This window comes from Sapajus apella, unplaced genomic scaffold (genome assembly GCF_009761245.1).
Source record: "Sapajus apella isolate SASKATOON/1434 unplaced genomic scaffold, GSC_monkey_1.0 scaffold10, whole genome shotgun sequence".
In the NCBI taxonomy this organism is placed as follows: Eukaryota; Metazoa; Chordata; class Mammalia; order Primates; family Cebidae; genus Sapajus; species Sapajus apella.
In genome coordinates, this window is record NW_022436950.1 from 35907732 (window position 1) to 35934913 (window position 27182).

General features: G+C 42.4%; 1 protein-coding gene across 37 annotated transcripts in view; it reads right to left on the reverse strand.

The window, feature by feature from the left end:
* ABI2 (abl interactor 2) overlaps positions 1-22739 on the reverse strand; it is a 119359-nt gene extending 96620 nt beyond the window's left edge. For all 37 annotated transcript variants that reach the window (XM_032278567.1, XM_032278566.1, XM_032278565.1 and 34 more), the window contains exon 1: positions 22286-22739. Coding sequence is in view for 28 of the 37 variants with exons in the window: in XM_032278562.1 (XP_032134453.1) it covers positions 22286-22402 (117 nt within the window). In the remaining 9 variants the exon portion in view is untranslated. The remainder of the gene's footprint in view (positions 1-22285) is intronic.
* Positions 22740-27182: the final 4443 nt, after the last annotated feature.

Here is a 27182-nt window from a genome sequence, read left to right on the forward strand (position 1 = left end):
TAATTAACATATTTTTGTCAGAAGAGTCTACATGCAAATAACATCAAATACTATTAAACCAATCTCAATTAATCAAAGAGCTTTAAATATATTTCTAAAAAACGTGTTTTTAAACCACATTAATAACTCTGAAGGTATGAGTACAATGGCTCACACTTGTAATCTCAACACATGGGAGGCCTAAGCAGGAGGATGTCTTTGAGGTTAGGAGTTAGAGATCAGCCTGGGCAACACCACATCTATTTCAAAAATAAAGAAATAGGCCGGGCATGGTGGCTCATGCCTATATTCCCAGCACTTTGGAAGGCCAAGGTTGGTGGATCACCTGAAGTCAGGAGTTCAAGGCTGGCCTGGTCAACATGATGAAACCCAGTCTCTACTAAAAATACAAAACTTAGCTGGGCATGGTGGTGCATGCCTGTAATCCCAGCTACTTGGGAGGCTGAGGTAGGAGAATTGCCTGAACCCTGGAGTGGGATGTTGCAGTAAGCCAAGATCACACCACTGCACTCCAGCCTGGGAGACAATGTGAGACTCCATCTCAAAAAAATAAATAAATAGCCCTAGAAATTTGGTCTTTAATCACTCATTTCAAAAGAAGAAAAAAAAACTGGAATATAATGCCCTGTCATTACTTGCACATAATATGTTTGTACCACAAACTAACCTGGTAACATTAATTTTTTTTTTCTTTTGATACAGAGTCTCACTCTCGTCCATACCAGTAATTTCAGCACTTTGGGAGGCTGAGGAGGATGGATCACCTGAGGTCAAGAGTTCAAGACCAGCCTAATCAACATGGAGAAACCCCATCTCTACTAAAACTACAAAATTAGCCAGGCATGGTGGCACATGCCTGCAATCCCAGCTACATGGGAGTCTGAGGGAGGAGAATCGCTTGAACCTGGAAGGCAGAGGTTGCAGTGAGCCAAGATCATGCCATTGCACTCCAGCCTGGACAAGAGCAAAACTCTGTCTCAATAAATAAATAAATAAAAGGTTTGAGGGGGAAAAAGAATCATTATTTAAGCACTATCTCCTGGCAGAAGACTTGGGTACTACATATTAAAAGAAGCGGCATCCCTTGTTGGCTTCCCCTATTCAACTTTGTTTCCTAAGTCCCTAACAATGTATCTCCTTGCCTTTATTCAAAATCTTCAACAGATAAGTAGGTAAGGCCACATAATAGTAAGAACAACAACAAAAAATAGTCCCATGTTATATGCAGTTCAACTCCATTAATTCAAAATTTATAACAAAGACTCTTCATAGAAATCAAAATGGTAACAGAACTAGACTTAGTCCATGAGTTATTTACCACTGACTACACAGAATGGAAAGATGCTCAATAAATATTTTGAATGACCAGCAAAGAAAATATATATAATAAAATAAATGATGTGTCATAAGTTCATTTTACTCAATGAAAATTTATTGAACACTAAGAAATGAGGGAGCTGCAGAGGCTCAGGTCAATTGTCCTGGCGCATGAGGAGGTGAGGTCGGGCATTCGAGGCCAGCCTGGGCAACATGTAAACCTCTCATTCATTTAAAAAAAACAAAAAACTGGCCTGGCACCATGGCTCACGCCTGTAATCCCAGCACTCTGGGAGGCCAAGGTGGGTGGATCACCTGAGGTCAGGAGCTCAAGACCAGCCTGACCAACATGGCAAATCTCATCTCTACTAAAAATAGAAAAATTAGCCAGGCATGGTGACGCACACCTGTAAGCCCAGCTTCTCGGGAGGCTGAGGCCGGAGAACTGCTCCAACCCAGGAGGCAGAGGTTGCAGTGAGCCAAGACTGCACCACTACACTCCAGCCTGGGCAACAGAGTAAGACTCCCATCTCAAAAAATAATAATAATAAAGAAATAAGGACATAACAGGCAAAACAAAAATGAACATAATTCCTCTCTTCATAGAATTTTAGTTTAGCAGACCCAGCAGTAAACTTGAGTTTACTCATCTAATTTTTTATAATAGGAAGATCTACCTTGCTTACACCTCTCAGAAGTTACAGATCAGTTCAGACACTTGATGAGCATACACTATCAAATAAGTCCTGCACTAAGTAACTGCAAATGAATTGTTTAAAGCAACAACCATATGTGATTAGTGTCTATTCCGTTGGCCATTATCTACATTAAATATTCTAGACAAATAAAAAGTATTTGCCAACTTTCATTGTCCAAAGCATAAATCTACCAACCTTCAAATTCACAAAACTAATTTATTTATTTTTTGGAGATAGAGTCTCACACTGTTGCCCAGACTGGAGTGCACTGCTGCAATCTTGGCTCACTGCAACCTCTACATCCCAGGTTCGAGCAATTCTCGTGTCTTAGCCTCCCGAGGTACTACAGGTACACACCACCACACCTACCTAAATTTGTCTGTATTTTTAGTAAAGATGGGGGTTTCACCATGTTGGCCAGGTTGGTCTCATACTCCTGAGCTCAGGAAATCTACCTGCCTCAGCCTTCCAAAGTGCTAGGATTACAGGTGTGAGACACCACCCCTGACCCAAAACTAATTTATTTCACCGCTCTCAGACATTTTCTAATGCTTACTAGAAAAGATCTAATTTGCTCATTTAGAAAATATTCATGGAGTGCCCTTTTTTCTTTTTTTTTTGAGATAGGGTTTTGCTCTTGTTGCCCAAGCTGCAGTGCAATGGAGCGATCTCAGCTCACTGCAACCTCTCCCTCCCAGGTTCAAGTGAGTCACCTGTCTGAGCCTCCTGAGCAGCTGAGATTACAGGAGCACACCACCACACTCAGCTAATTTATTGTATTTTTAGTAAAAATGGAGTTTCACCATGTTAGCCAGGATGGTCTCAAATCCTAACTTCAGGTGATCTGCCCTCCTTGGTTTCCCAAAGTGCTGGGATTACTGGCGTGATCCACCATACCTGGCCCGGAGTGCCTATTTTGCGCCAGGCACTGTTCCAGGTGCTGGAAATGAACAGGAAACAAAAATCTCTGCCCTCACATACCAGGGAAGGAAAACACACAAATAAGCAAGATACATTGTATGTTAAGAGAAAATAAGTAGGGATAAAAAAGCATGGAAAGGCAAGTAAGCAAGAGGAGAGTGAGCAAGGGGCAGGAGTTATGTTATAATTTTACACAGAGTAGCCAGGTCAGGGTCATCAAGAATGTGATGTATCTACCAGAATCTCTGGGACACATTTAAAGCAGTCTCTAGAGGAAAATATATAGCAATAAGTGCCCACATGAGAAGCAAGGAGAGATCTAAAATTGAAACCCTAGCATCAAAATTGAAAGAGCTAGAGGAACATGATCAAAAAAACTCAAAACCTAGCAGAAGACAAGAAATAACTAAGATCAGAGCAGAACTGAAGGAGATAGAGACACAAAAAACTCTTCAAAAAATCAATAAATCCAGGAGCTGGTTTTTCGAAAAGATCAACAAAATAGTCAGACCACTAGCCAGATTAATAAAAAAGAAAAGAGAGAATAACCAAATTGATGCAATAAAAAATGATAAAGGGGATATCACCACAGATTCCACAGAAATACAAACCATCATCAGAGATTATTACAAACAACTCTATGCACATAAACTAGTAAACCTGTAAGAAATGGATAAATTCCTGGACACTTGCCTCCTCCCAAGCCTAAACCAGGAAGAAGCTGAAACCCTGAATAGACCAATAACAAGGTCTGAAGTTGAGGCAGCAATTAAGAGCCTACCACCCAAAAAAAGCCCAGGTCCAGATGGGTTCACAGCTGAATTCTACCAGACATACAAAGAGGAGCTGGTACCATTCCTTCTGAAACTATTCCAAATAATCCAAAAAGAGGGAATCCTTCCCAAATCGTTTTATGAGACAAACATATCCTGATACCAAAACCCAGCAGTGACTCAACAAGAAAAGAAAACTTCAGGCCAATATCCATGATGAACATAGATGCAAAAATCTTCAATAAAAAACTGGCAAGCCGACTGCAACAGCACATCAAAAAGCTTATCCACCATGATCAAGTAGGCTTCATTCCAGGGATGCAAGGCTGGTTCAACAAACGCAAGTCTATAAACGCAATTCACCACATAAACAGAACCAAAGACAAAAACCACATGATTATCTCAATTGATGCAGAGAAGGCCTTTGACAAAATTCAACAGCCCTTTATGCTAAAAACCCTCAATAAACTAGGTACTGACAGAACGTATCTCAAAATAATAAAAGCTATTTACGACAAACCAACAGCCAATATCATACTGAATGGGCAAAAACTGGAAGCATGCCCTTTGAAATCTGGCACTAGACAAGGATACCCTCTCTCACCACTCCTATTCAATATAGTACTGGAGTTCTAGCCAGAGCAATCAGGCAAGAAAAAGAAATAAAGGGTATTCAAATAGGAAAGGAGGAAGTCAAATTGTCTCTATTTGCAGACGACATGATTGTATATCTAGAAGACCCCATCGTCTCAGCCCCAAATCTCCTGAAACTGATAAGCAACTTCAGCAAAGTCTCAGGATACAAAATTAATGTGCAAAAATCACAAGCATTCCTATACACCAATAACAGACATAAAGAGAGCCAAATCAAGAACGAACTGCCATTCACAATTGCTACAAAGAGAATAAAATACCTAGGAATACAACTAACAAGGAACGTAAAGGACCTCTTCAAGGAGAACTACAAGCCACTGCTCAATGAAATAAGAGAGGACACAAACAGACGGAGAAACATTCCATGCTCATGGTTAGGAAGAATCAATATCGTGAAAATGGCCATACTGCCCAAAGTAATTTACAGATTCAACACTATTCCCATCAAGCTACCAATGACCTTCTTCACAGAACTGGAAAAAACTACCTTAAACTTCATATGGAACCAAAAGAGAGCCCGCATAGCCAAGTCAATTATAAGCAAATAAGAACAAAGCAGGAAGCGTCACACTACCAGACTTCAAACTATACTACAAGTCTACAGTAATCAAAACAGCATGGTACTGGTACCAAAACAGAGATATAGACCCACGGAACAGAACAGAGGCCTCAGAGGCAACACAACATATCTACAACCATCCGATCTTTGACAAACCTGACAAAAACAAGCAATGGGGAAAGGATTCCCTGTTTAATGGTGTTGGGAAAACTTCCTAGCCATGTGCAGAAAGCAGAAACTGGATGCCTTCCTGACACCTTACACTAAAATTAACTCCACATGGATTAAAGACTTAAACATAAGACCTAACACCATAAAAACCCTAGAAGAAAATCTAGGCAAAACCATTCAGGACATAGGCATAGACAAGGACTTCATGACCAAAACACCAAAAGCATTGGCAACAAAAGCCAAAATAGACAAATGGGACCTAATCAAACTCCACAGCTTCTGCACGGCAAAAGAAACAGTCATTAGAGGCCGGGCGCAGTGGCTCACGCCTGTAATCCCAGCACTTTGGGAGGCCGAGGCTGGTGGATCACGAGGTCAAGAGATCGAGACCATCCTGGTCAACATGGTGAAACCCCGTCTCTACTAAAAATACAAAAAATTAGCTGGGCATGGTGGTGCGTGCCTGTAATCCCAGCTACTCAGGAGGCTGAGGCAGGAGAATTGCCTGAATCCAGGAGGTGGAGGTTGCGGTGAGCCGAGATCGTGCCATTGCACTCTAGCCTGGGTAACATGGGTGAAACTCTGTCTCAAAAAAAAAAAAAAACAAGCCCATTCAAAAGTAGGCGAAAAATATGAACAGACACTTTACAAAAGAAGACACACATGAGGCCAACAAACACATGAAAAAATGCTCATCATCACTGGTCATTAGAGAAATGCAAATCAAAACCACATTGAGACACCATCTCACGCCAGTTAGAATGGCGATCATTAAAAAATCTGGAGACAACAGATGCTGGAGAGGATGTGAAGAAATAGGAACACTTTTACACTGTTGGTGGGAGCATAAATTAGTTCAACCATTGTGGAAGACAGTGTGGCAATTCCTTAAGGACCTAGAAATAGAAATTCCATTTGACCCAGCAATCCCATTACTGGGTATATATCCAAAGGATTATAAATCGTTCTACTGTAAGGACACATGCACACGAATGTTCACTGCAACACTGTTTACAATAGCAAAGACCTGGAACCAACCCAAATGCCCATCGATGATAGACTAGACAGGGAAAATGTGGTGCATATACACCATGGAATATTATGCAGCCATCAAAAATGATGAGTTTGTGTCCTTTGTAGGGACATGGATGGACCTGGAAACCATCATTCTCAGCAAACTGACACGAGCAGAAAATCAAACACCACATGTTCTCACTCATAGGTGGGTGTTGAACAATGAAAACACATAGACACGGAGCACTACACACTGGGGTCTGTTGGGGGGAAATGGGGGAGGGACGGGGGGTGGGGAGGTGGGGAGAGACAGCATGGGGATAAATGCCAGATATAGGTGAAGGGGAGGAAGGCAGCAAATCACACTGCCATGCGTGTACCTATGCAACAATCTTGCATGTTCTTCACATGTACCCCAAAACCTAAAATGCAATAAAAAAAAAGAAAAAGAATGTGAGGTATCAGCAAAAGCTTGAAGGAAGTAAAAGAACCAATCATGCACCTATCTTGGGGTACAGTACTCCTGGCAGAGGGTATAACAAGTACAAAGTAAAAAGGCCCTGAGGCAGAAGAATGCCCGGTATGTTCAAGAAAGGGAAGCCAAAGTGGCTGCAGTTGAGTGAACAAAGGAGCATACAGAAGTATAACAGATGATGCCAAGGCTAGCAGCTGATCGTTTACGGCTTGCAGGCAATTTTGTTTTGGTTCAGTTTTGTTTGGGGTTTTTTTTTCCAGCTTTACCCAGGCATAACTAACAAAAATGTATATATTTAAAGTGTACAACATGATGATATGCCACACGTATAAACTGTAAAATGGTTTTCACAATCGAGATAATAATTTCTTGATTATCCTTGCAGGGGGCGGGGGATTAGAGACACAAGATCTACTCTTGGCCAGGCATGGCAACTTAGACCAGTCATCCCGGCATTTTGGGAGGCCAAGGTGGGCAGACGGCTAGAGCCCAAGAGTTCGAGACAAACCTAGGCAACATGGTGAAACTCCATCTCTACAAAAATCAGCAGCATGTGGTGGTACACACCTGTAGTCCCAGCAACTCCTAAGGCTGAGGTAGGAGGATCACCTGAGCCTGGGGAGGTGAGGCTGCAGTGAGCCGTGATCACACCACTGCACTCCAGCCTGGGTGACAGAGCAAGACCCTGTCTCCAAAAAAAAGATCTACTGTCTTAGTAAATTTCAAGTATGCATTATTATTAACTATAGTTACTACACAGTACATTAGCTCCCCAAAACACATTCATCCTATAGCTACAAGTTTGTGTCCTACGACCAACATATCCCCATTTCTCCCCACCTCCCAACAGCCCCTGGAAAACACCATTCTATTCTCTGCTTATTCTATGGGTTCAACCTTTCAGAGTCCTCATTTAAGTGAAATCATACAGTATTTGTCTTTCTGTATCTGGCTTATTTTACTTACCATAATGTTCTCCAGGTTCATCCATGTTGTCACAAATAGCAGGGTTTCCTTTTTTTATGGCTGAACAATATTCCATTATATACACATTTGACCCCTGAATAGCAGGTTTGAACTGTGTGGGTCCACTATACACAGGTTATTTTCAACCAAATGCATATCAAAAATACAGTATTCATCCACATATACAGATGGACGGATGACGTTTTATATACACGTGTTCCACAGGGGTGACTGCAGGACTTGAGTACATGAAGGTTTGGGTATACATGGGGGTCATAGAACCAATACCCTATCTAGACTGAGGGAAAACTGTGCATACTGTACACACTTTCTTCACTCATTCATCCATCGACACTTAGGTTGTCTCCATATCTTAGCTACCTTGAATAATGCTGAAATGAACATGGGAGTCCAGATCTCTCCTTCAGATAATGATTTCATTCCCAATGGATATAGACCCAGAAGTAGAACTGCTGGATTGTCTGTCCTATTTTTAATTTTGGGGGGACCCAGTTTTTCTTTTTTTTTTTTTTTCCCTGAGACTGAGTCTCGCTCTGTTGCCCAGGCTGGAGTGCAGTGACACGATCTCAGCTCACTGCAACCTCCGTCTCCCGGGTTCAAGCGATTCTCCTACCTTAGCCTCCCGAGTAGCTAGGACTATCAGTGCCCACCACCACACCCAGCTAATTTTTGTATTTTTGGTAGAGACAGGGTTTCACCACATTGGCCTGGCTGGTCTTGAACTCCTCACCTTGTGATCCACTCACCTCGACCTCCCAAAGGTGCACACCTGCTGGGATTACAGGCGTGCACCACCACGCCCAGCTGCAATTAGTTTTTCATAATGGCTGTTCCAATTTACATTCCCACCGTATACATGGATTGTCTTTTCTCTACGTGCTTGCTAACACTTATCTCTCTTTTGACAGCCATCCTAACAGATGTGAGGCAATAGCTCCTTTTTGTTTTGACTTGCATTTCCTAATGATTAGTGATGTTGAGCACATTTTCATATACCTGTTGGCCATTTGTGTATCTTCTTTGAAAAAATGTCTATTTAGGTCCTATAGCCTTTTGTAAATCTGGTTATTTGGTTTTTTCCTATTAAGTTGTATGTATGAGTTTTTTATATACACATATAAATACACGCACACACAGACACACACACACACACACACACACACACACACACACACACCCCCGATATAAACCCCTTATCAGATATATGGTTTGCAAATTTTTTTCCATTCCATAAATTGCCTTTTCATTTTGTGTCCTTTGCTGTGCAAAAGCTTTTTAATATGATGTAGTCACTCTCATCTTTTTCTTGCTTTTGTTGCCTGTGCTTTTGGTGTCATATTCACAAAAACCATTGCCAACACCAATATCAAGGAGCTTTTTCCCCTTTGTTTTCTTTTAGGAGTGCATCAGTCCGTTCTCATGCTCCTATGAAGGAATACCTGAGGCTGGGTAATTTATAAAGAAAAGAGGTTTACTCAGCTCATGGTTCTGCAGACTTTACACAAAGCATAGTGCTACCACGTACTTCTGGTGAGGTGTAACCATGGCAGAAGTGGAGCCAGCATGTCACGTGGTTGGGGGGCTCCCAGACTAATTTTAAACAACCAGATCTCACCTGAACCAAGCAAGAGCTCACTTATGACCAAGGGGATGATGTTACAACATTCATGAGGGACCTACTCCCATAATCCAGTCATCTCCCACCAAGCCCCACCTCCAACACTGGGAATCACATTTCAACAAGAGATTTGAGGGGAACAAACAGCTGACCCATATGAAAAAGTTTTCCCTTTCAGGTCTCACATTTAAAAAGTCTTTAATCCATTTCTAGCTAATTTGTGTGTGTGATATAAGGTAACAATCCAATTTCATCTTTTGTATGTGCATATAGTTTTCCCAGCACCATTTGTTGAAGGAATTATCTTTTCCCCATTGTGTACCTGATCCCCTTCTCAAAGCTGAGTTCATTGCAAAGATGTGGGTAAATTTCTGGGCTCCATTCTGTTGCATTAGTCTACATGTCTTTATGCATTAGTCTACATTATGTCAGTAACACACTGTTTTGATTACTACAGCTTTTTTGAGACAGAATCTTGCTCTGTTGCCCAGGATGGAGTGCAGAGGCACAATCTCAGCTCACTGCAACCTCTACCTCCTGGGTTCAAGTGATTCTCCCTCCCCAGCCTCCCAAGTAGCTGGGACTACAGGCGTGTGCCACCATGCCCAGCTAATTTTTGTATTTTTAGTAGAGATGAGGTTTCTCCACATTGGTCAGGCTTGTCATGAACTCCTGACCTCAGGTGATCCACCTGTCTCAGCCTCCCAGAGTGCTGGGATTACAAGCATGAGCCACTGCACCCAGCCTACAGCTTTGTAATATGGTTTGAAATCAGGAAGTATGATACATCCAACTTTTTTCCTATTCAAGACTGCTTTGGCTATTCAAAGTCTTTTGTGGTTTCCAATAAGTTTTAGAATTTTTCTATCTTTTGTGAAAAATACCATTGGAATATTGATAGAGATTGCATTAATCTGTAGATGGCTTTGTGTGGTACGGACTTTTTAACAATATTAAAACTTTCAATTCATGAGCACAAGATATCTTTCCATTTATTTGCATCTTCTACAATTACTTTCATAAATGTCTAACAGTTTTTATTGTACAGATCTTTGACCTCCTTGCTTAAATTTATTCCTAAGTATTTTATTCTTTCTGATGCTATTGTAAATGGAACTGTTTTCTAATTGATTTTCAGATTGTTTGTAGTTAATATGTAGAAACACAACAGATTTTTGCATGTCAATCTTGTCTCCTACAACTTTACTAAATTTGTTTATTAGCTCTAACAGTCTTTTGGTGAAGTCTTTATAATTTTCTATACATGAGATCACGTCATTTGCAAACAGAGACAATTTAACTTCCTCCTTTCCAATTCTGATGCCTTTTATTTCTTTTTCTTTCCTAACTGGCCTGGCTAGGACTGCTAGTACTTTGCAGTACTGTATTAAATAGAACAGGTGAAACTGGGCACCACTGTCTTATGCCTGATCATAGAGGAAAAGGTTTCAGCTTTTCATGACTGAGCATGATGTTAGTTGTGGGCTTGTCATATATGGCTTTTGACATATCACTAACAACAGAATAGCTAAATTTTAAAACCTGACAAAACCAAATGCTGACAGAGATGCAGAACATTTAGATCTTTGCTGGTGGTAACACAAAGCGGTACCATCATTTTTGGAAAACAGTTTGGCAACTTCTATAAAGCTAAAACACGCATTTACTATATGACAGTAATCCCACTATTATTTATTGTCAAGGCAAAGGGAAGGGAAGATGTGACAGACCTGCCCAAGCTCTTGTTAGATTTAGAAAGCCTACTATTTGGCTGGGCGTGGTGGCTCATGCCTGTAATCCCAGCACTTTGGGAGGCCAAGGAGGGCAGATCATGAGGTCAGGAGTTCAAGACCAGCCTGGCCAACATGGTGAAGCCCCATCTCTACTAAAAAACACAAAAAAATTAGCCAGGCATAGTGGCGCATGCCTGTAGTCCCAGCTACTCGGGAAGCTGAGGCAAGAGAATCACTTGAACCCAGGAGGTGGATGTTGCAGTGAGCTGAGATCACACCACTGCCCTTCAGCTTGGGCAACAAAGACTTCATTTCAAATAAAACAAAACAAAAAACAAACAAAAAAAAAGCTTACTATTTACATGGAGAGCAAACAAACGTAGCAAAACATACAGCCCTTGTGCAGAGCAATACCAAAACAAAAGGAGCCAGGTGACTACAACATAGATGATATGACACTCTTTTGCTGAAAAGCCAATGCCATGCTGCAACCAAAGTCTTACAGCCTGCAGCTACTACCTAAAAGGATACAACAGAGAGCCTCATCTCACCAGAACCAGGAGGTGATGAGACACTGTATCACATACAGTCTCCTTAGCTGATGAAGAGATTGAGAAAAAGCTTCGTATCAGGTCCTCACAAACCTCCCATAATCTCATATTCCAAGAGGATCACAAGGTGCTCTTCTAAGATTCAGATCAGATGCAGTTCAAGCGCTGCCTATGCAGCCTATATGGATACATGCACTGTGACCAGGGTACAACAGTAAATCTGTTCCTTTAAACTGACCCAGGAGAATAAAGACTTATGTCCCACCAACACCTGTATACAACTGTTTATAGCTGAATTCACCACTGGCTAAAACTAGAAACAATCCAGAAATCCATCAGTTGGTGAATGAATGAACAAATTATGATTCTTTCATACCCTAGAATATTGCTCAGTAATAAGGAACAAAGTACTGACAAAACATAGTAACAGTGAGGATTTTCAAATGTATTAGGACTTCTAGTAACAAGAAGTCAAATGCAAAAGGCTATATACTATATAATTCCCTTTTTTTTTTTTTTTTTTTTTTTTTGAGACGGAGTTTTACTCGTGTTGCCCAGGCTGGAGTGCAATGGCGCGATCTCGGCTCACCGCAACCTCCGCCTCCTGGGTTCAGGCAATTCTCCTGCCTCAGCCTCCTGAGCAGCTGGGACTACAGGCACGCGCCACCATGCCCAGCTAATTTTTTGTATTTTTAGTAGAGACGGGGTTTCACCATGTTGACCAGGATGGTCTCGATCTCTTGACCTCGTGATCCACCCGCCTCGGCCTCCCACAGTGCTGGGATTACAGGCTTGAGCCACCGCGCCCGGCCTTATAATTCCCTTTATATGGCATTCTGGAAAAGGCAGAAACTAGAGGGAAAGTAAACATGTCAGTGTTTGCTAAAGGCTAATAGTGGAGGGACAGGACTGACTACGGAGGAAAATTTTACATTGTGGTGGTTACACGACTATGTAATTTTATGAAAATTCATAAACCTTTACATCTAAAAAGGGTGACTTGTACCATATATGTATTAAACCTCAATAAACCTGATTTTAAAAGTCAAATGAGGCCGGGCGTGGTGGCTCACGCCTGTAATCCCAGCACTTTGGGAGGCCGAGGCGGGTGGATCACGAGGTCAAGAGATCGAGACCATCCTGGTCAACATGGTGAAACCCCATCTCTACTAAAAATACAAAAAAAAAAAAAAAAAAAAAAATTAGCTGGGCATGGTGGTGCGTGCCTGTAATCCCAGCTACTCAGGAGGCTGAGGCAGGAGAATTGCCTGAACCCAGCAGGCGGAGGTTGCGGTGAGCCGAGATCGCGCCATTGCACTCCAGCCTGGGTAACAAGAGCGAAACTCCGTCTCAAAAACAAAAAACCAAAACCAAAACAAAAACAAAAACAAAAACAAAAAAAAGTCAAATGAGAAATTATTATTGTTATAAATGATTCAAAACAAAGCTGTTTCATCATCCAAATGTTCTACAAAGAGTATTTTTTCAGAAGTATTTCTTTCTGTTTCAGAAGAAAAAAGCAAAACTATGTTCCTTGCGTGTAACTATGCAAATATGAAAAGTACTGGAAAACTATGCAGTATGACTGCATTCTAGGTAATGCTTACAGAACATGAATGTCACTCAAAAAATCAAATAGGAAAAAACCTGCAAGGTAAATTTACAGGTAATTATATCCTACTTATAAAATCATTCAAGACCAGGCATGGCAGCTCACAGCTGTAATCCCAGCACTTTAGGAAGCCAAGGTAGTGGAACTGCTTAAGCCCAGGTGTTCAAGACCAGCCTAAGCAACATAGTGAGATCCCATTTCTACAAAAAAAAAATTAACTGGGCATGGTGGCATAAGTCCCAGCTACTTTGGGGGCTGAAGTGGGAGGACTGTTTGAGCCTGGGAGCGCAAGCTGCAGTGAGCCATAATCATGCTGCTACACTCCAGCCTGGCTGATAGAGTGAGACCCTGTCTCAAAAACAATAAAATAAAGTAATAAAAATAATTCAGTGCATAGGCTCTTGCATATTCAAGTCTATATTTCTTACACTCAGCAACAATTTAATGAGTGGTTACTATATGTACAACATCCTATGGCTAATGGAAAAATATAGAAATGTTTAAGATATGACTCCATCTTCTAGGAGCTTTTTTTCCTTCTAGGGAAGGAAACACAAAGTAAATGAAAAATCCAAAATAGAATGTGTCCTCCCACATGCTACCTCATGAATCCAATCTATTAACCAATCCCATAAAAATTCAACCAAAAGCTATCAAAAATCTCTAACTAGGCCAGGCACAGTGGCTCACACCTGTAATCCCAGCACTTTGGGAGGCCGAGGCGGGCAAATCACGAGGTCAAGAGATAAGACCATCCTGGCCAATGTGGTGAAACCTAGTCTCTACTAAAAATACAAAAATTAGCTGGGTGTGGTAGCACGTAACTGTAGTCCCAGCTACTCAGGAGGCAGAGAATGCAGTGAGCAGAGATCGCATCATTGCACTCCAGCCTGGTAACAAAGCGAGACTCCGTCTCAAAAAAAAAAAAAAAGACAGAGAAAAAAGAAAAAGGAAATGAACAATTAATTAATTTAGTAAAGAGCAATTCTGAACCAGGAAGCTCTTCAAGGAAGGGTAAAATGAGGTGCAACTGGATTCCTTGGATCAATAATGGGAATTAAGAGGTCACTTAAGTTCCTTTGACAAAAAGGTGTAGGAAGTGCACAAATGACAAAATGTTTAAAAGAGCAAGGAGTTCAAATATAAATTAGCCTGTTTTTGCAATCTTGTCAAAGGTATTGAGGGATTTGTCACCAAAAATCTATTCACCAAATGTCTCTGCTGAGAGTTCGGGAGTAATTTCTTGAGGAATGGTAAACCTTGATCAACTTCAAATGAGTAAAGTCATCTTAATCTATGGGGAATTCAGTCTCCCAAAATCTACTCACTTTCCTTACTCTCAACTGACCTCTTTCTCCGTCATCCTAGGTATTTTAAGATTCTCCCATTTGCAAGAACATACAGAACTCGACCTACAAATACAACCAACCTCCTTCCAGTATACTATATGATATCCATTTAAAAAAGCAAGTCGGCCAGGTGAGGTGGCTCACACCTGTAATCCCAGCACTTTGGGAGGTTAAAGCAGGTGGGTCACAAGGTTAGGAGGTCGAGATCAGCCTGACCAAGATGGTGAAACCCCATCTCTACTAAAAATACAAAAATTAGCCAGGTGCGTGGCAGGTGCCTGTAATCCCAGCTACTTGGGAGGCTGTGGCAGGAGAATTGCTGGAACCAGGGAGGCGGAGGTTGCAGTGAGCAGAGATCAGTTCACACTGTAGTATGCGTGGGCGACACAGCAAAACACTATCTCAAAAAAAAAAAAAAAAAAAGAAAGTCAAGCCCAGCATCCTTAAAAGTTTCTTTCAAAGGTATAGAAGATAATATAGGACATAAACCCATTTCTACAAAAATACTGATACATAGTTGTACATAGAAAAAATATTTAAATGTATGAGTACCATATATATATATATTTAACATGATTGGGTAATTTTCCATTTCTTCCATACTATCTACTTGTATTCTCTAACAATTTTTCAACAATGAGCATGTATCCTAGTGATTTTTATTAAATAAAAATTTTAATCTTTACATCACGTTTTTATGAAACTGATAATATCCCCTTGTAAAAATTTCATGAAGGTTTTAGTGAACTCTGGGAGTATCCATGTTGATTAAGAGAAGAGAAGGAAAGCTACTGATTTTTTTTTTTCTTTTTGAGACACTATTTCACTCTTGTTGCCCAGGTTGCAGTGCAATGGCGCAATCCTGGCTCACCACAACCTCTGCCTTGTGGATTCAAGCAATTCTCCTGCCTCAGCCTTCTGAGTAGCTGGGATTACTGGCATGCACCACCATGCCCAGCTAAATTTTTTTTTTTTTTTTTTGAGACGGAGTTATTGCCCAGGCTAGAGAGCAATGGTGTGACCCCAGCTCACTGTAACCTCTACCTCCCGGGTGCAAGCAATTCTCCTGCTTCAGCCTCCCGAGTAGCTGGGAACACAGGCATGCACCACCACGCCCAGCTAATTTTTTGTATTTTCAGTAGGGACAGGGTTTCTCCATGTTGGTGAGGCTGGTCTTGAACTCCTGACCTCAGGTGATCCGCCTGCCTTGGCCTCCCAAAGTGCTAGGATTACAGGCATGACCATCATGCCTGGCCAAAAGCTACTAATATTATTCCTCTTATTGTTCAAAAGAAAGTTTCAGGTAAAAATTTAAGGTAAATTCTTAATTTCTTCTATTTTGAGTAAATCCATGGTATAGGAAGATTCTACTCCTAATCCAAACAAAGAGATTTTACTATGCATCTATGTGAACTATCACTCACAAAAAGCAGTAACTTTTATCTAACTATCTAACAAAAAGAAAACATACATATCAACAATTTGGTATTTCAGATTTATTTGGGGAAAGTAACAAATATGGAGTCATTTCATCTACCACTAAAGCAACTATATAATAATAAAAATTCTTCTATTTGTAAAAATGTAGATTCTACGTTAATCAAAATATTTTTAATTCCTGGACACTTTCAAACATACTAGGCATTATATATGTTTTTTGTTTTGTTTAGTTTTGTTTTTTTGAAACAGAGTCTTGCTCTGTTGCAAGGCTGGTGTGTAGTGGCGAAATCTTGGCTCACTGCAACCTCTGCCTCCCAGGTTCAAGCAATTCTCCTGCCTCAGCCTCCTGAGTGGCTAGGACTACAGGTGCACGCCATTACACCCAGCTAACTTTTGTATTTTTAGTAAAGACAGGGTTTCAGCATGTTGGCCAGGATGGTCTCCATCTCCTGACCTAGTGATCCGCCTGCCTCGGCCTCCTAAAGTGCTGGGATTACAGGCATATCCAGACTATACGTGGATATTAATAAATGAAGAAAAGGAACACAGGTCTTACATATATCTCAAAAAAAGTCTCTACCAATTACTGAATCTTTTGTACAGGCAAGAAATAAAATCAATCTGATAAATATCAGCAGATTATAGTTACAACTGTTTATTATCATATTTTAGAAAAAACACTTTGACTATTCCATTTACTAGAGGTTGGAATAACGAAACTGTCTAAAGTTTTATTTAAAATAATCTTTGCCGGGCGCAGTGGTTCATACCTGTAATCCCAACACTTTGGGAGGCTGAGGTGGGCAGATCACAAGGTCAAGAGATCGAGACCATTCTGCCAATATGGTGAAACCCTGTCTCTACCAAAAATACAAAAATTAGCTGAGCATAGTGGTGCATGCCTATAGTCCCAGCTACTCAGGAGGCTGAGGCAGAATCGCCTGAACCCGGGAGGCAGAGGTTGCAGTGAGCTGAGACCGCACCACTGCACTCCAGCCTGGTGACAGAGTGAGACTCCATCTCAAAAAAGGGAAAAACAAAAGATTTTTAGGGGGCCAGACATGGTGGCTCACACCAGTAATCCTGGCACTTTGGGAGGCCGAGGCAGATGGATCACCTGAGGTCAGGAGTACGAGACCAGCCTGGCTAACTAAACACAAAAAATTTGTATTCAGCCAGCTAAATACAAAAATTAGCTGGGCGTGTTTGTATGCGCCTGTAATCCCAGCTACTCAGGAGGCTGAAATAGGAAAATCACTTGAACCCATGGCGGGGGGGGGGCAAAGGCTGCTGTGAGCCAATATCACACCATTGCAGTCCAGCCTATACAATAAGAGCAAAACTCCGTCTCCAAGAAAAAAAAATTATTTTTAGGCCAGGGGTGGTGGCTCACACCTGTAATTCCAGCACCTTAGGAGGCTGAAGCAGGTGGATCACCTGAGATCAGGAGTTCAAGACCAGCCTGGCCAAGATGATGAAACTTCGTCTCTACCAATAACACAAAAATCATCTAGGTGTGGTGATACCTGCCTGTAATCCCAGCTATTCAGGAAGCTGAGGCATAAGAATCGCTTGAACCCTGGAGGCCGAGTTGCAGTGAGCCAAAGTCATGCCATTGCACTCCAGCCTGGACAACAACAGAGAAACTCTGTCTCAAAAACACAAAACAAAAAAAGATTTTTAAACATTTTTGGAGACAGGGTCTCACTCTGTCACCCAGGCTGGACTGCAGTGGTGGGATCATGGCTCACTGCAGCCTCGATCTCCCAGGCTCAGATGATCCTCCTACCTCAGCCTCCTGAGTATCCGGGGCTATAGGCACACTACCAAGCCCAGTTTTTTTGTTTTTGTTTTTTTTATGCAGAAGGGGTTTTACCATGTTGCCCAGGCTGGTCTCAAGTCATCCACTGGCCTCCACCTCCCAACATGCTGGGATTATAGGCATAAGCCATCAATCCTGCCCTAAATTTCTTTTTTTTTTTTATTTTTTTGAGACGGAGTTTCGCTCTTGTTACCCAGGCTGGAGTGCAATGGCGCGATCTCGGCTCACCGCAACCTCCGCCTCCTGGGTTCAGGCAATTCTCCTGCCTCAGCTTCCTGAGTAGCTGGGATTACAGGCACGCGCCACCATGCCCAGCTAATTTTTTGTATTTTTAGTAGAGACGGGGTTTCACCATGTTGACCAGGATGGTCTCGATCTCTTGACCTCATGATCCACCCGCCTCGGCCTCCCAAAGTGCTGGGATTACAGGCTTGAGCCACCGCGCCCGGCCTCCTGCCCTAAATTTCTAATGTTAACGCATTAGTAACCTAGAAAGCAGCTATTTACAACCCTGCTCTATCTGTAGATTTTGTGTATGTCTGTGTGTATGTATGTTTTAATACAGGAACTATCTCCTCGCTCCTAATGCTGATGGTATTTCTGAAGGGTACTTTTCTAAAACACAAACAATTTAAACAGAGTACAATTATTTTCAGGACAGCACAATTATTTCCCTTCCTTGGCTCAATTTTCATATAATCCACATTCAGAATGTTATTTACCTTAAATGTTTTTGATATTCCTAGGCATAAAACCAGTTACTTAAGAACACTGAGCAAAAATATTTATTACAGATAATAAACAGATTTTTCTACTTTATGGGCAAAAATTACATTTCCACACAATAAAATTAGTATTGGTTTAGTTAACTAGAGCTAGTGGCTAAGACGTGATGCTACAATAATTCTAAATTGGCCAGGCACAATGGCTCACACCTGTAATCCCAGCACTTTGGGAGGCGGAGGCAGGCAGATCACCTGAGGCCAGGAGTTTCAGACCAACCTGGCCAACATGGTGAAATTCCATCTCTACTAAAAATACAAAAATTAGCTGGGTGTGGTGGCTCACGCCTGTAATCCCAGCACTTTGGGAGGCTGAAGCGGGTGGATCACAAGGTCAGGAGACTAAGACCATCCTGGCTAACACGGTGAAACCGCGACTCTACTAAAAATACAAAAAATTAGCTGGGCATGGTAGCATGCACCTGCAGTCCCAGCTACTCAGGAGGCTGAGGCTAGAGGATCGCTTGAACCAGAGAAACGGAAGGTGCGCTGAGCTGAGATTGCACCACTCACTCCAGCCTGCGTGACAGGGAGAGACTCCGTCTCAAAATAAAATAAAATAAACAATACAAAAATTAGCCAGGTGTGGTGGCGCATACCTGTAGTCCCAGCTACTCGGGAGGCTGAGGCAAAAGATTTGCCCGAACCCAGGAGGTGGAGGTTGCAGTGAGCCAAGATTATGCCGCTGCACTCCAGCCTGGGCAACAGAGCAAGACTCCATCTCAAAAAAAAAAAAGGCTAAATTGACCATTTGATCACTGATCCTATCAATTAACTTTCATCTATTGCAGGGTCACAGGCAGCATCAAAACCCCTGCCCCTCAGTTCTTTAGTCACAAGGAACATCAGCCAAATGAACAGCTGGATCAGCACAAATCCACTATCACTACATTCTATTTGTCAACTTTCCCAACAAATCACGTAAGAGCTACTGTCCTGGGTGAGTGCACTAATAATATACCCAAGGCATCCTAAAGTAAGTGATAATCTAGCAAGAAAAGGTGTAAAATCTATTTTAGACGCTAAACTGAAGAAATATTTTAAAATCTAAGTTCATTTTTATTAAATCAATATTTATGCTTTAAATTTTAAAATGTCATCCCACTAAGTTTTGAGTCCCACTGCTAAAACAGACACTAATACCAGTAACATGTTTCTCTCTTCAACTGGAAGAAATGAACAAAATATTTAAAAAGACAACTGCTCCCTTTAATCTTTCAGCTTTAATAATATGTATCCTTTTACCTTTATATAGCAATTATAATTTAAGAGGAACTTGTACCTTCAAATTAAAATAAAAAGTCATCTTGTAAAAGAGAGAGCAATCTATTTTTTATTTTTATTTATTTATTTATTTTTGAGATGGAGTCTCGCTCTATCACCAGGCTGGAGTGCAATGTCACAATCTCAGCTCACTGCAACCTCCGCCTCCCAAGTTCAAGATTCCCCTGCCTCAGCTCCCAAATAGCCAGGATTACAGGCGTGCGCCACCATGCCCAGCTAATTTTTGTATTATTCGTAGAAACAGGGTTTCACCATGTTGGCCAGTATGGTCTTCATCTCTTGACCTCATGATATGCCTGCCTTGGCCTCCCAAAATGCTGGAATTACATGCATGAGCCACCATGCCTGGCTATTTTATTTCTTACCGGTAATAATTTCAATCCACTTTTCCACCCTCAATTTCTCTTCTGACCTGCAACTCCCTAGCCATCATATGCTGCACAAGGCAATGGGATTACCACTTCAGTCCTTTAGGTGTTGCCTCTCCTAGAGATTGTGAATTCCAAAAAGAAAAAAGAAAAAAAATAATGTAATATTGGGAGGGAATAAGAAAAAAAAAAAAAAAGATTGTGAATTCCCTCAGAACAGCATTTCTTCCTCCAGTTCTCCTTGGTACCAGCAGTGCACTACAGAGTGTAAATTTAACTACATGATATTAATTTCCTCCAAGATCAGCCTCTCCTACTACCTAGACTATGAAACTCTGCAGACACTAGGTATGTATCATCCACCCCTCACACAGTTCTAGGCCAAAAAAGACCTTCAATTTTAGCAAAAAATTTAGCAACTGAACCTTTTTTTTTTTTTTTTGAGACATAGTCTCACTCTTCTCGCCCAGGCCTGAACCTCTGAATCAGCAAAGCACATTACAAGCGGACATCTGTATTTTTTTGTATTAATCTTGCTTACATTTCTTTCCTAGCAGCCATACTCCTCAACTGTGTCTTTCAAGGGAACAGGTTTATACTGTGGTTCATTCTCAAATACAAATGTTGTTTACAAGATAATAATGTCTAATCACAAAATCTCACTACTGTAATCAACAATGTGGCCATTACAAAATTTATGAACCTATAAAATTGTAGCACCTGTTTTTAAAAATTTACACTAAAACATGAAAATGCTTTCCTATATAGCTGATGTTAAGGTGCCTCCCGCCTATAATCCCAGCACTTTGGAAGGTCGAGGTGGGTGATTACTTGAGGTCAGGAGTTCGGGGCCGGTCTGGCCAACATGGTGAAACACCATCTTTACTAAAAATACAAGAATTAGCTGGCTGTGGTGACGGGCGCCTGTAGTCCCAGCTACTCGGGAAGCTGAAGCACGAGAATAGGTCGAACCCGGGAGACCGGTTTCAGTGAGCACAGATGGGGCTACTGCACTCCCACCTGGACTACAGAGCCAGATTCTGTCTCAAAAAGAAAAGAAAAAAGATGCCTGGAGAGATGGACGTGAGAGCAAGAAAAAAAAAACAGGACTGTGATGAAACAGTTTAACATATTGCTTCCATTTCCACCTTTATCCCAAGAGAATTTAAATGTGAAAGAAAAAAAAATGGAGGGAGAACCCACAATTCAAAATAACCTTTTAAAAAAAGCAAAGTATGCTGGATCTTGCAAACCGTGCATTTTAACCTGCTATCCTTTCAAGTGATTTTTAAAGAAGGATTTTTTTTTAATCCACAGAATATTTTGCTTCATCCAGAAGCAGCTGGATCACATGTCACCAATATACGCCGCCTCCACACACACGCTGCTACCACTTTGAGCCTTGTGCCTTACGATCCATCACGGTAAAAAAATTAAACCAGGAGATTCATCTTCCCAAATCTAAGAAACAGTAATAGTTCGTCCTCCTCCCACCCCCAGGAAAATTTTCTAACGGGACTAGAGGGAGGAGGGAATCAGTTCATCATCATTCTCCATGGGGAGAAAAATGGCATTAACTTTCAACAAGAGACCGCTGCTCTTCCACCGTATCCCCTTTAGAACATAAAATATTAAAGGCTTTTGAAGCATTCACAGGAATAGAAAACTGAAGTCTGAAGCACTTCACTCTGCAGCAAGATAGCCGCTTAAAAATCGTCCAGAATTTGGGGGATGGAGGGAACCCGTTAAGGCCCGCGAGACCCCTACCCTAAGGGGGAGTAGGATTCCGTCAAACAGAAAATGCCACTCTCCGCCCCCTCCGCCATCCGGAACGCTGACCGGCGCGGAGTGCGGGGGCGGCCGAGGGCAGGAGCGGTGAGGAGGCGGGACGCGACACACGCACCGCGCCGAGGACTGCTTCACGGCTTTTAAAAAGATTTTAAAGATGCAGTTTATACAGCCGGAGGATTCCCACCCATTCACCAGCCCCAGCCCTCACCCAGCTCCCCACCCCCATCGGGGGCTCCACCGGGCCGTGTCCCCGCAGCGGCCTCGGCCCCACGCCCCAAGGCGCGCGGCTCCCTACTCGGGGGTCCCCTACGCGCCCCTCACCGCCCACCCGAGGCCAGACGCGCCCCAGCTGGGGATCCTTCGCACCTGGATGTAGTTGTTCTCGCAGTAATCGGCCACCCGTTCCAGATTCGTGTAGCTGTCGAAGAGGGCCCGGCGGCCCCCCGGGATTTCCTCTTCCAGCAGCATCTGCAGCTCCGCCATCTTCACATCCTCCTCCTCCTCCTCCTCATACAGCTCGCAGAGGGAGCGGCGGCCGCAGCGCCAGGGAAACCCAGGACCGGGAGAGGAGGAGCGGCGGCGACGACGGCGGTAACTCGGGAGGAGCGAGAAACAGCCCCAGCGCGCGACAGGGGAGGGGGCGACGGGGGCGGGGCGCGAGCCGACGGACTGCGAGGACGGTCACCGCGGCGACGGCAGGCCGGGCGCGCGCACGCGTGCTCCCCTCTCTCCGCCCCCGGGCGCCCGAAAAAGATTCCCACCCTCGCCCGCGCCGCCGGCCCCTCCCCCACTTCCGGCGTCTCCTAGCGACGACAGGGGTAGGGGCCGGGATGCGCGCGGGAGTCGGTGGCGCAGTTAACCCTTCCGCCGCCCGCCGACCGCTGGAGGGGCTGCAGAAGCCCTCACCTCCCGGCGGCCTTTGTTAGCCCGGCGGGAACGCACCAGCCAGTTCTGCTGGCTTCCCGCCGGCGCCCTCCGGGACTCACCTCGGCGCTGTCCTCACCCTGGGGCCGAGCCCCTGTGGGGGTCATCGGCCTGGGGAACTTCTTGCGGCTTTTCTCCCTCTGCTGCTGATGGGAGGCCGAAGGAGGGCACAGCCTCCACTGTTGGGACCCTCGTCTGTGAAAGATCACACCTCATCAGGGCAGAAATAAAAGCTCACAAACTTCCACACAGCTTTCAATGCCACCTGACTTCATTCTTCTCAAATTTGACCTCACCCTCTTTGTTGCAGTGAATTGCAGTTTCCTAACCCCAGTTTTCCTGCGCTCCTGCCTCTTTGCACTTCCCCACCAATGCCTTTCTCTCCTGCCAGGTTAGCCCCTTTCTCTTATGGTTTGCGGTCCCCTGGGCCTCAGCTTTTTATGTTTGCCATTTCGATGATTCGCTTCCTCACTCACAACCTTTTCTGTCATTTATCTAATGCCGTCAACTTCGCTATCCTTTTTCTTATTCATGGTTTTGGTATTTAAAATTTTGAAACTGATTTTGCTGGTAATAATTGCCTTCTTCACGGCTGTTACGTAGATAAAATCAACATTTATGTGAAAACACCTTGAAAAAAACATGAAGTACTACAAAAATTCAAGGCAGATAATTTTGCTCTTGCAGTTATAATTCTGTTTTTTATTCTCCAGATACTGTGTCCTGTTTCTCTAAATCCAACTACCCCACACAATGTAATCTTGAAAAACTAAAACTCCTGACAATTGCTGAGATATGAAGCTGTGACCTTTATTTGTGCTGTGGAAAATCAAGGTGCCATCTTAGGTTTAGTTAGAATAAGATCCATTGTTTCAACACTTGTTCTTAATCTGGTGATCTCTTGGCCCGCCTACAGTGAATTTTTTTCGTTCAGATGATTAGGAAACTATGTTATACTTCCGAAAAAAATCACTTTTAAACCATACCATTACAAATTTCTGAAGCAAACTGTAATGTTATCGTATTGGCTTCATGATGTATGCTTTAGCAGAATGTGTTTTCACTGTGGAACCTAAATTAAAGGATATTGAAGACGTTGGTCTAGTCCAACTAGTTTTATTCTTAAGCACTTTAATCATCTTCAGTAGTAGTGGTTCTCAAACTTAAGTGTGATGAGCTTGTTAAAAATGAAAGCTGCAGGGTCACACACCCTGGAGATTCATTAGTTTGAGAGTATGAGTGATGGAAACGGGTAGTTACTTAAATGACACATCAACTTGCTTCAAGGAATAAGACATATGAATAACCAAGTGAATAAAACAAATATTAGATGAAGCAAACTTTTCGTTCAAACTAAACTTCAATGGATCAAAAAATACTGTTGAACTTGAAGAAGCCCATTAGTTGAGTTAAAAGGTAGAATCTTCCCCCATCATTACTTATTCCCACCCAGCATTCTTTCAACTATTGCTTAGCAATTAGACCAATAAACAAATTTCCCTGAGGGATGGTTCATTATTCTAGAAATTACCTAGAAAATATTCTAGTATTATCTTTATTAGTGACAACTCTTTGGACCTTAGTTTCCTTATCAAGAAATCAAAGCTGGCCGGGTGCGGTGGCTCAAGCCTGTAATCCCAGCACTGTGGGAGGCCGAGGCAGGTGGATCACGAGGTCAAGAGATCGAGACCATCCTGGTCAACATGGTGAAACCCCGTCTCTACTAAAAATACAAAAAATTAGCGGGCATGGTGGCGCGTGCCTGTAATCCCAGCGACTCAGGAGGCTGAGGCAGGAGAATTGCCTGAACCCAGGAGGCGGAGGTTGCGGTGAGCCGAGATCGCGCCATTGCACTCCAGCCTGGGTAACAAGAGGGAAACTCCATCTCAAAAAAAAAAAAAAGAAATCAAAGGTGAGGCCTGGAACAGTGGCTCTTGCCTGTAATCCCAGTACTTTGGGACACCAAGGTGGATGGATCACTTGAGGTCTGGAGTTTGAGACCAGCCTGGAAAACATGGTGAAAACTTGTCTATACTAAAAATACAAAAATTAGCTGGGTGTAGCGGGCACCTGTAATCACAGCGACTCAGGAGGCTGAGGCTGGAAAATCAAGAATCGGGTGAACCAGGAAGGCGTAGGTTGCAGTGAGCAGAGACTGCCCCACTGCACTCCAGCCTCCACGACAGAGGGAGACTAAAGGAAAAAGAGAGAAAGAAAAGAGAGAAATCAAAAGGTGAAACTCAGGTCAGGAGTTCTGAAAAGAAAGGGAGGGAGAGGGGGAGGAGGAGGGAGAGAAGAAAGGAAGGAAGGAAATAAGGAAATAAGGAAGGAAATCAAAGGGTGAAACTCAGATCAAGAGTTCTGAAACTTGAGTGTGCATTGGAAAGAATCACCTGGAGGGCTTATTAAAACAGATTGCTGGACCCTGCCTCCAGAGTTTTTATTCAGTTGGTCCAGCCCAATTTATTAATATTATGTTTAACAAGTTCCCAGGTGATGCCTATGAAATGGCCCTTCTGGCTCAAAGTCTGTGATTCCAATTTCTGGCAGCTGGGAAATTCCATCTAGAGAGGTGCTTTGTACACAGCAGATTCTAAGATGCAAGGACGTAAACACTTTGCTGCCACCAAGATTGGTTAAACAAAAAAAGGATAACTACAAAATCTGTAAGACTGTATACTTATTAGGTTCAAGGATGAGATTGTGTACCTCATGAAAATCTTCCATTAATTCTCCATACTTGTTTAAGTTGATGAAGATAATTGAAATCTGTTCATTTTTACAATTTTTCAGAGGAACTGGTATGATAAAGTGTATTTTTAAGCCCTTAGTTACAATTGTAACAATAGTATGTACTTCGCATCAACTTCTTATAAACATAAATCAGCAAATTCATTGCTCTAAAAAGCCATATTTAAGAGCTTTAGGGTGAGAAGATTTTCAAAATTATACAAATCTAATACACCCATGTATGAGGTTGTGAAGTTATAACCCACACTGCCCTGGAGTGCAGTGGCGTGATCTCTGTTCACTGCAATCTCTGCCTCCCGGGTTCAAACGATTCTCCTGCCTCAGCCTCCCGAGTAGCTAGGATTATAGTCACGTGCCACCACACCTGGCTAATTTTTTGTATTTAGTAGAGACAACATTTCACCATGTTTGCCAGGATGATCTTGATCTTCTGACCTCATGATCCACCTGCCTCTGCCTCCCAAAGTGCTGGGATTACAGGTGTGAGCCACCACCTGTCCATTATAACCCATCTCAAAACAATCTTTTTCTTAAATTTATTCCAGTGTTTTTAAAATTATTAGTCCCTTCTAAGTCCATGTCATATAAGTACATCTTACCTTTAAAAACCGTAACTTCTAGCCAGACAAGGTGGCTTGCGCCAGGAGTCCTGCCTACTCAGGAGACTGAGGTAGGAGGATCACTTGAACCCTGGAGTTTGAGACCAGTCTTTAGTCTCTGAAAAAAAAATTTTTTAATGAATAAAAACCATTACTTTTGTGTATGATTTAATAGTCTTTTTTTTTTTTTTTTTTTTGAGATGGATGTCTCACTCTATCACCCAGGCTGGAGTGCAGTGGTGCAATCTTGGCTCACGGCAATCTCTGCCTCTCGGTTTCAAGCAATTCTACTGCCTCAGCCTCCCTAGTAGCTGGGACTACTGGCATCCATCACCATGCCAGGCTAATTTTTGTATTTTTAGTAGAAATGAGGTTCCACCTTGTTGGCCAGGCTGATCTCAAACTCCTGAGTTCAGGTGATCGTCTGCCTCCACCTCCCAAAGTGCTGGGATTACAGGTGTGAGACACCACATTCAGCCTATCTCCTTTATAAGAACATGTTGCTGCTCATTTCAGGCTAAAAATTGGTCAAACAAAAATCAAGTTACAATATATATCGTTGTATATTGACCTCCCTCATACCTTGGAAAATTCAAAATGTTCACATATTAATCAGATAAATTCAGGATGGATACATTACAGAGAAAAGACCAGGGAAACAATGCTAAAGGCAGACACTAGTTTGAAGATTATTAAATCAATCAAGCTAAGAAATGATGATCTCCAGGGAGAGGAGATGCAAAGAAATAGATGGAGTAATAAATATTTAGTAGGTAAAATCAATAGGGGTTGGTGAATGATTGAATATAGAAGTTAATGAAAGAGAGGAGTCAATATTGGTGGTAAGATTGCTGGTATGGGCACGTGGGTAGTTGGTGGAGCAATTTACATATAAATTACATAATATTTCACATGCCTAGAAAACCTCCAATTTACATTTATTTTCTGAATGTTTTGATCATTGGTTTTGTTTTTTTTTTTTTTTTTTT